The sequence below is a fragment of the Thamnophis sirtalis genome, unplaced genomic scaffold, assembly GCF_051295495.1.
Source record: "Thamnophis sirtalis isolate CommonGarterSnake01/CBP01778 unplaced genomic scaffold, rThaSir2_p1.2 scaffold_13, whole genome shotgun sequence".
NCBI classification, from domain to species: Eukaryota; Metazoa; Chordata; class Lepidosauria; order Squamata; family Natricidae; genus Thamnophis; species Thamnophis sirtalis.
In genome coordinates this window covers 5098985-5108428 of record NW_028261393.1, presented here as the reverse complement: position 1 = coordinate 5108428, position 9444 = coordinate 5098985, and the positions used below count along the sequence as shown (strand labels likewise).

The window sequence follows — 9444 nt, the reverse complement described above, 5'->3', positions numbered from 1 at the left end:
GCCGTTCGCAGAAGCGTGTTAATTCCAAGCAGCTAAACTGGTCGGAATTAGGGAGCTCCGCTGTTTTTTTTTTTGTTATCAAGCTGCCCTCGACGCTGCTGCGGGGAGCCAGGTGTGTCAAAAAGTTGGTGATGGAAGCGGGCAGGAAGATTTGGGGGTGGGGAGGGTTGCATGGGGTTATTGCATTCCCTGTGTGGCTGCTTCTGCCTCTTGTGTTAAGCCCTTGTTCAGCTCAGTTTGATGTTGTCATTCCTTCCCGGCAGGTAAATTTCTCTTTCCTGGTTAATTGTGAAGAGGGCTTCGTGGAGTCCAAGGATGGTTTAACAGGGATTTTTTATCTCACGCGCCATCTGGCACGTGGCACAGGGGCAGCAGCAGCAGGCAGCCACCCAATCGCAGCACACATCCCCCTGGGGAAAGAAGGGAAAAAATAGTATTAACTTGTAAATCAGCGTTTCTCAATCTTGGGAACTTTCAGACACGTGGGCTGGCTGGGGAATTCTGGGAATTGAAGTCCACCGTGGCACGACAAAACCGCGGTCCACTAAAGCGCGCCCGATTAAAGCGCGTACCTGACGTCATCAGCAGCGCGACAAATACGACCGCGGAGAAAAAAGGGCGCTTTAAAAAGCGCTTTTAAAGCAAGCCGATTCACATAAAGGTAAGGGTTAGGGTTAGGGTTAGGTTAAGGGTTAGCGTTAGGTTAAGGGTTAGGTATAGGGTTAGGTTTAGGGTTAGGTTAAGGGTTAGGGTTAGGTTTAGGGTTAGGTTTGGGGGGGTTAGGTTTAGATTTACGCGTTAATTTTAAGTTTACCGCTCACAGCGTGCTGTTTTCGTCGCGCTGTGATGACGTCACGTACGCGCTTTCGTCGAGCGCACTTTAGTCTACCGCGGTTTTGTGGTGGAACCGAAGTCCACATGTCTGAAAGTTCTCGTGGTTGAAGGACACTTCTGACAATTACCCAGTGCAACATCTTCTATTTAACGTACGCTCTACGGTAGCTGCGCCTCCCCAATTCCAACCGTCTCTCGATTCAAAATAACCCCCCCAAAAAAACCCCAACCAACCGATCTCCATTTTTCTGCCTTCGCTTTTCAATTTTAAAAGATCTAACCGAGCTGTCTCCAGGGTGAAACGAGAGATCTTGTCCTCCTTCCTTCCCTCCCTCCCTCCCTCCCCACCCCAGGACTGAAAAAAAAAATCAGCAGGAAATCAACTGCCGCCGATGCCAACTGAGAATGGGATTAACTTTCCAAGTTAATTAAAGTCTGCTCTCCCAACTCTTGCGGGATTGCAATTTCCTCCCACCGCCTTCTTCTCAGCCCTTGCCTTCCCGCCCCAGTCGTCTCTCCCGCTCACGATCTTTCCCCGGGGATAAAATGGGGAACCTGGGAAGCCCAAGGAATACCTTGATACGTTGCTGTTCTCGCAAGCCCGTCCGGAGAGCCACCAAGGCTCCAGGGAGGATCGGCAGGCAGCAGCATTCACCAAGACTTGCCGCTACTTGGCACGCCAGGACACAAGGAGCTAAGGTACCACAGATGCCTGGGGGGAAGCAAGAGGGAAGCAGGAGTGGGATTTTGAGGAGCTGCACTTGTCCCCCCAACCGTTGCCCTGTTTTCCCTGAAAATAAGACCTCCCCGGATAATAAACCCAATCGGGATTTTGAGCACATGCGCTAAAATCAGCCCTCCCCGAAAATATTGCAACAGAGCAGCAGCCCTGAGGTGACCACACTCGCCGCCTCCTGCGCCTCAAAAATAATAAGACCACCCCGAAAATAAGGCCAGGAGCTTATTTCGGGGGTCAAAAGAAAATAAGACACTGTCTCATTTTCGGAGAAACACGGTATTTTAGCGTTAGAGTTCGTACCACGATGCTCTTCAAACGATTACAGATCTTAGCTCCCGGATAATTAAATGAGTAGCAAAACAAGGGCACCACTGGGAAATATGGGTAGTCCTCAACTTACAACCATTTGTTTAGTGACCAACGTTTACAACAGCACTGGAAAACAATGATAGTTTTCACACAACCGGGGCAAACTAGATGACCTACAAGGTCCCTTCCCACTCGGGTAATCTGTCAAAATTTGGGCACTTAGCAACTGGCATATATTTGTAACAGACACTGCCCTGAGATCACGTGACTCTCACCTCCCCAGCCGACTTCCGACGAGCAAAGTCAACGCGGGGAGGGGGGGCAGATTCGCTTAATGACCAAATGATTTGCTTACTGACCAAATGATTCACGAATCAATCGCCGTGATTCACTTAACGGTGGCAAAAAGGTGGTAAAAGGAGGCGTGTCTCGCTCGACAACAGCCTCGTTTAGCAACCGAAGCCAGGTTCGTTTAACGACCAAACGATTCGCTTCACAGTTGCAGCGCTGCGCTTAACAACGGGGGCAAAAAGGTTGCAAAATGAGGCTCGGCTCGACAGCGGCCTCGTTTTGCCCGAGGAACATGAGGCTCGATTGTGGTTGTAAGCCGAGGACTACTCGTAGCAGCATCTCTGTGGTGGTGGTAGGGTTTTTGCTGGCCCGTGTTTCTTCTTGGCAGATTCCAATGATAAATTTCATCTTAATTCTCCCAGTGGGGCCAGTCGAAGGGTCCTGTGGGCCTCCCCCTCCCAGGTCGAGTCCTCGGGAGATACTCACAAGTCTGCTTGTCCGCACAGCAGTCTGTCAAGTCGGATTTCCAATCCCGGTACGGGGCCGGACACGACCTGGTGTCGGTCGAAGGTTCGGCGGGGCAGGGCTGGATGGTGCAAGGCTGGGAAGACACCACGGGAAAAGACCGGAAAGCCATGGCACTGATGTTGTAGTGATGCTCAAGACAACCGAAGGACCGAAATCGCTTGTAGCTGCTAGTTGTCGTTGGGTGTCTTCCCAGTCAGGACTTCCAGACGGCCGGCCCTTTGATGGCAATAATTTGGAGACGCCGGCGAGCAGCTTAACCGAGGTGGTGGGTGAACGCCTGGAGCTTAGGAGACAGGGAGCTACAAGGAAACTCCAGCTACTCCCGATGTTCTTTCAGCCGGGGTTAAAAAGCTCCCGGAAAATGTAGCCACAGCAGTGGGTGGGTAAGCCACCCACGTGGGGAACACCCTCTGCTCAATTTAGTCCATGAATCTCATTGGCTGATTTGGAAAGGAGTGTGATGCATCTCCAGAGTCCTTCCTGACCTCCCCCACCCTCCAAAATTGCAGCGGTGGGCTGCAATTATTCCATGACTAGGATGAAGTCCGGTGCCTCTTCTCAGATTTACGACCACAATTGCCGACCAGAGTTTCCTCTGCTTAAGCAGGGCAGTTAAAACAAATCAGCCAATTTTTACCACCGTGGTTTGGCAAATGACGGCCAATTGTTAAGCAAATGACATGGTGGGGTTAACAGAATCCAGCTTCCCCCATTGCTCAGAGGAAGCTAGCTGGGAAGATCACAAGGAATGATCGCTTGATCCCGGGACTCTGAAACGGTCGTGTATGACTGCCAAGCACCTGAATTTTGATCACGTTACAGTGCTTTACAGCCCTCTCTAAGCGGTATACAGAGTCAGCATATCACCCCCAACAATCTGGGTCCTCATTTTACCCACCTCGGAAGGACGGAAGGCTGAGTCAACCTTGAGCCTGGTGGGATTCGAGGTGCCAAACTGCTGGCATCTGAGGATCGGCAGAAGTAGCCCGCAGTACTGCACTCTTAACCACTGCGCCACCGCGGCTTTTGATTATGGGGGTGCCGCGAGGACTGCTTATAAGTTGCTGTTTCAATAATGTAACTTCCATCAATAAATGGTTGTAAGTCCAGATGCTCCAGGTCTTGGCTCTCTCTCTGTTTCCTTTCCCAGGGTGGGAAAACTACGACAGACAACGGAAAATTGGAGGCTGGACCATACAAGCGAGTTTATTTATTTGAGTATTAATATCGAGTACTGATTTTTGAGTTTTACTTATCTCTGTTTTATTCATTTACTTAAAACTTGGGTGCAGCCTCTGTCTTACAACTAACTCTGGCCAGCACCCAATCCAAAGCGAAACCAACATAAAAACCACAATAAAAGCATAAAATTGAGCACATTAAAAAACATTGCAGCAACAGAAACCTGGGGCCAAGCCATTAGTTGCTGTGCGTTCCAGAATCACGGTGGATTTGTCTGAAATGGCATAGGGTTCTCTGCTTGAGCAGGGGGGATGGACTAGAAGGCCTCCAAGGTCCCTTCCGATTCTGTTATTCCGGTTTCCAATATGCTGTGCTGCAGAAACCAGCACGGCACAAAGAACCAATGGAAGAAAATGTTTACAGCTTGGGTTGAACTGTGTGGTCCTTCATGCTCTCAAAAGTTGGTCGTTTTCTTCAGATGAGAAATTCAAGTTGGAACGGAGAAGATGGACTGATTATATTCAAAACAAATATTGCACTAAGACATTTCAGTTTGCTTATGAATGAATGAACAAGGAATGTTATAATTTACCTAAAGTCAGCTTAATAAAAGGGGAGTTAAAGTATAATAGCAATAGCAGTTAGACTTATATACCGCTTCATAGGGCTTTCAGCCCTCTCTAAGCGGTTTACAGAGTCAGCATATCACCCCCCAACAACAATCCGGGTCCTCATTTTACCCACCTCGGAAGGATGGAAGGCTGAGTCAACCCTGAGCCAGTGAGATTTGAACCGCCGAACTGCAGATAGCAGTCAGCTGAAGTGGCCTGCAGTGCTGCATTTAACCACTGTGCCACCTCGGCACAGTGAAGGTACGATGCTAAAGTTAGTTTATGTTAGTGTATGATTGTTAAATGTTTATACCCTGTATTTTGCTCTGGGAGATTGGTGGGGGGAGGGTTGGAGGGGGTGTGGGGTGGAGGGAGGGAAGGGGAAGGGGAAATACTTGTAAAATTTATTAAAACTCTTTAATAAAAAAAAAGTTGGTTGTTTTCTTGCAGACGTTTCGTTACCAAGCTGGGTAACGTCATCAGTGCTGGTGCTGATTCTTACCACTGATTGACCTTACCTATTTAGGTGATGAAATAGCGGCAAGAAATTATAACCAGGCTCAGAGAGCACCAAGGATCCCATCGTTCAACCTTGAGCTACCAATATTCACTTCCTTTGGCAATCAACCTTTCAGGAATCTAGAAAGGGTTGGACGCTACATTCCTAATTTCCAAGGCCTTTTTTTAGTCTGTCCCCTTGATTTTGCTCTCCTATTCCTGCAAACATCTTGTCATCGTGGTTTTACAATTTTCTTGAAAGTCACCATAACTCCAGAAACCGGAAAACATTTGCAAGGATTGTACGAAAAGGGATCAGCGTTGCGATTCCTCTGAACTCCCTGGAGAACATGATTGGGAGAAGACCCCCTGCGGGTGATCTCATGAAGTTGATCCCATGCAAGAAAGGAAGTCCACTTTCATGCAGAGCTTCAAGATCACCCCAGGAGATGATCCCGATGGGTAAAGGCAGCGGAATATGAGTCAGAATCAATTAGCCATGACTGTTGTTTATCCCTGGGAGGTCTAATTTAATCTTTCCATATTCGCACCTCTTTCAAAACAATACTTCGAACAACCATAATTGAGGAAAACTGCCTGGGTACAGTACTAGATAGAGAACTATGAAGAGCTGCGACCCGTCATGGCAGACTGTAGTTAATGCTCTACACCCGTGATGGCGAAATTGTGGCACGCAATCCACAGGTGGCACGCGGGGGCGCCTCTGCGGGCACGCCAGCTGTCACCCAGCGCAGCTCCACTGCGCATACTCTTGACGCCTCCCACCGGCCAGCTGATTTTTGGGTCTCTGCCGCGCGTGCGAGAGTTGTGTGTGCATGCCCGTGGGGCAGAGTGGTCGTGTGTTTGTGTGTGTGTGTGTTGTGTGAGTTGGAGTAACATTAAAGTCTGCTCCATCCTGGTTAGGCAGAGTGGAACCCAAGGATGCCCGTGTCTTATTTTGCATGATGTACCTATTTAGAATTCGGATGCTGACTACACAGCGCCATGCCACCGAATTAAAATGGAACAGCCCACACCTAAATTGCATAATCCTTGTTTCATTAATTATTTTCAACACACGAGAACCGGTATCGCAATTAAGCTGACCCAAACCAGGGTAGGTCAGAGGAAGCGGCTCGCTGGCTGTAGCCGCATGCCAATTTGGATCCTGCTGTCCTTGGCACTGCCGGGTTCAGCGGAAGGAGCCCGTTCCCAGTTGGCCACAAAATGACCTGCCTGCAGGTTGTGACTTCTCAGCCCGTTTAGGACATGGAAACGGAATCACAGGGTCGGCAGGGACCTTGGAGGTCTTCTAGTCCAACCCCCTGCTCGAGCAGTTGACTCAGCCTTCCATCCTTCCGAGGTGGGTAAAATGAGGATCCAGATTGTTGGGGGCAATATGCTGACTCTGTAAACCGCTTAGAAAGGGCTGAAAGCCCTATGAAGCGGTATATAAGTCTAACTGCTATTGCTATATTCTACCATTCGGGACAAATAGTTATCCGATCTCTCCTTCAACACCTCCAGCGATGGCGCATCCAGAGCCGAAGGTTGTGATGGCCACAGGTGGCATGTGGATATCTCTCTCTCTCTCTGGGCACACAAGTTCTCACCCCAGCTCAGCTCCCGCCGGCCAGCTAATTTTCGGGCCTCTGGCGTGCATATGGGAGACACGAACGCATGCGAGGGGGGTGGGGAGAAGCGTAGGGGGTGTTGTCCCCCCCCCGTGCCCCATTTTTGGTCCCAGGCTTCAGGGAGGGATCACGCGCGCATGCACAGGGGTTTAGGGGGTACATCGCCTTATGGGTGTGGTCACGCGTGTGCTTTTGCATACAAAGACAAAAAGCTTAGCCATTACTGGCTTAGGGAGAGGAACTGTTCCTAACTGTCCACATTATCGGGAAATTTCTCCTTAATTCTAGGTCAGTGTTTCTCAACCTTGGCAACTTGAAGATGTCTGGACCTCAACTCCCAGAATTCCCCAGCCAGCATTCGCTGGCTGGGGAATTCTGGGAGTTGAGGTCCAGACATCTTCAAGTTGCCAAGGTTGAGAAACACTGTTCTAGATCGAGTCCCTCATTCATGATCTTCCATCCTTTTCTTCAGGGGTGTCAAGGCCCGGGGGGGCTGGCTCTGGCCCGTGGGGTGCTTAGATGATGCTTTGGAAGGCTTTTAAGAAGAGATTGGACAGCTACTTGTCTCAAACTTGAAGGATTTTATTAGTTTGTCAAACATGCACACAATAGCGGTTGTAAATATGAACATGGATAGGAACAAAAGAAATGAATACAAATAGATGGGGACAGTCGGAGAAGGACGGTAGGCACGCTGGTGCGCTTATGAATGCTGTATTTTCGGACTTGTTAGGAATGGGGCGAGGTCCATGGTGGACAGTTTGAGGTTGAAGCTGTGGGGGGGGGTTGAGGATGTAACAACGGAGTCAGGTAGAGCATTCCAGGTGTTAACCACTCTGTTGAAGTCGTCTTTTCTGCAATCGAGTTTGGAACGAGTTTGTATCGATTGTTTGCCGGTGTATTATTGAGGATGAAGCTGAAGAAGTCGTCGACAGGCAAGATGTTGTGACAGACAATGTTGTGTATTGTGCCTAGGTTGGACCGCAGGCGGCGCAGTTCCAGATGGTCCAAACCAGGGGTGGGTTTCTCGCCCCGTTCCAACCGGATCGGTTGGAACGAGGCCGGCGGCGTCCTCACGCACGCACGCGGCACGCGCATGCGTATTAGCGTCTGCGCGATGCTCCAGCTGCTCCTGGAGGATCGCGCAGGCGTTCTGCGCATGCATGGAAAGCGCGAAATTCAAAAAAAACGGGTAAGGAGCGGGCGCGGGTGTGCGGGTGCGCGCGGGCGCGGGGGGGGGGGGGCTTCGCCGTTCCCGGAAGTTACTTACTTCCGGGTTCGGCGACCAACCGGATCGCAGGGACCGGTGCGAACCGGTTGAAACCCAGCCCTGGTCCAAACCCCAAAATTTCGAGCCGGGTGGGTGGCATGGGGAATCCTGTTGCGAGAAGAGGAGTGGAGGGCTCTTCTGGTGACGCTCCCGAGTTTCCTCAACGGTTTAGCTTCCGGAACCTTTAAATCATCTTCGTTGCTCTTCTCCCCACAATTTCCAAGGTTTCGCCAGCTTTTTTTTGTATCACAGTGGCCAGAATCCAAAGTAAGGTCTTACCAAGGCAGTCAAGAGTGGTACTATTTCTTAATTTATATTGGTATTTTTCCCAAACCCGCAGTAAAGCATTTCTTAAAATATGACTTTAAAAATTCTTATCCAATTTTATGTTGAATAACAGGTAAGCATGCCAACCATATACCAGATCGTGTCCCTCGATATTCAATATTCTATCATTGGTTAAATGAGTCCAATCACTAATTACAGATAATGCCACTGCATCATAATATAGTTTTAAATTAGGTAGTTTCAATCCTCCTCTCTTGCGTACATCTTGCATTATTTTCATCTTTACCCTCGGCTTCTTTCCTGCCCATACAAATTTGTCGATACCCTTCTGCCATTCTAAGAGGTTCGCATCTTTTTTAAGTATAGGTAACATTTGGAAAAGAAATAAAAATGTTGGTAAAATGTTCATTTTCACTGCCGCTATCCTACCCAGCAAAGAGTGGTACTATTTCTTCACGTGACTTTTATATACTATCCTTCTGTTAATTCAGCCCAGGATTGCATTGGCTTTTTTTGGCAGCTGATACTTAAAAGGGTGATCCATTTGGGCACTTAAAATCCCTCTCACCGGTACAGCAGATCCAAATAGTCCTCCGGGATGGGGCGGCCTATACATTTAATAAATGAAATGAAATGAAATGAAATAATCTGCAAACCATGGTTTAGTGCAATGTGTGAGACAGGCGAACCCCCCGCTCCTTTGTGGAGACAGGGTTATAACCCCCACAGCTGTAAGATCAAGATTTAGCTCTGGAATTTAGGGTCACTAATGTGTCTGTAGAGATTCTCAATCATCTGGAGTACTGCAATGTGCTCTACATGGGGCTGCCCTTGAGGAGTATCCGGCGACTTCACCTAGTCCAGAACGCGGCCGCGTGAGCGATCGTGGGTGCACCTCGGTTCACCCACATAACACCTATCCTCCGCGAGCTGCACTGGCTACCTGTCAATCTCCGGGTACGCTTCAAGGTGCTACTTGTCACCCATAAAGCCCTTCATGGTAGTGGATCTGGGTACTTGAGAGACTGCCTACTGCCAATTACCTCCACGCGACCAATTAGATCACATAGATTAGGCCTCCTCCGAGTTCCATCTGCCAGTCAGTGTCGACTGGCAACCACGCGGAGGAGCCTTCTCGGTAGTAGCTCCGACCCTTTGGAACGATCTCCCCGTGGAGATTCGTACCCTCACCACCCTCCAGACCTTCCGCACAGCCCTTAAAATCTGGCTATCCCGTCAGGCCTGGGGCTAAAGATTGTA

At 49.3% G+C, this 9444-nt stretch overlaps 1 protein-coding gene across 1 annotated transcript; it reads right to left on the bottom strand.

The window, feature by feature from the left end:
• Nucleotides 1-1109: 1109 nt before the first annotated feature.
• On the bottom strand, nucleotides 1110-2837 carry LOC148042919 (cornifelin-like). Its single transcript, XM_087727838.1, has 2 exons — nucleotides 2660-2837; nucleotides 1110-1546 (listed from the first exon to the last, which is right to left on the bottom strand). The coding sequence occupies exons 1-2, from the start codon at nucleotides 2808-2810 to the stop codon at nucleotides 1320-1322; spliced, it is 378 nt and encodes a 125-aa protein (XP_087583964.1). The 5' UTR covers nucleotides 2811-2837; the 3' UTR covers nucleotides 1110-1319.
• Between the last annotated feature and the right edge of the window lie 6607 nt (nucleotides 2838-9444).

Excerpts from the sequence above, each read along its gene's own strand:
- LOC148042919 (XM_087727838.1), bottom strand. The coding sequence starts at position 2,810 with ATGGCTTTCCGGTCTTTTCCCGTGGTGTCTTCCCAGCCTTGCACCATC. Across the intron at positions 1,547-2,659 it reads CTGTGCGGACAAGCAGACTT|GCATCTGTGGTACCTTAGCT; the intron begins GTGAGTATCTCC and ends GCTTCCCCCCAG.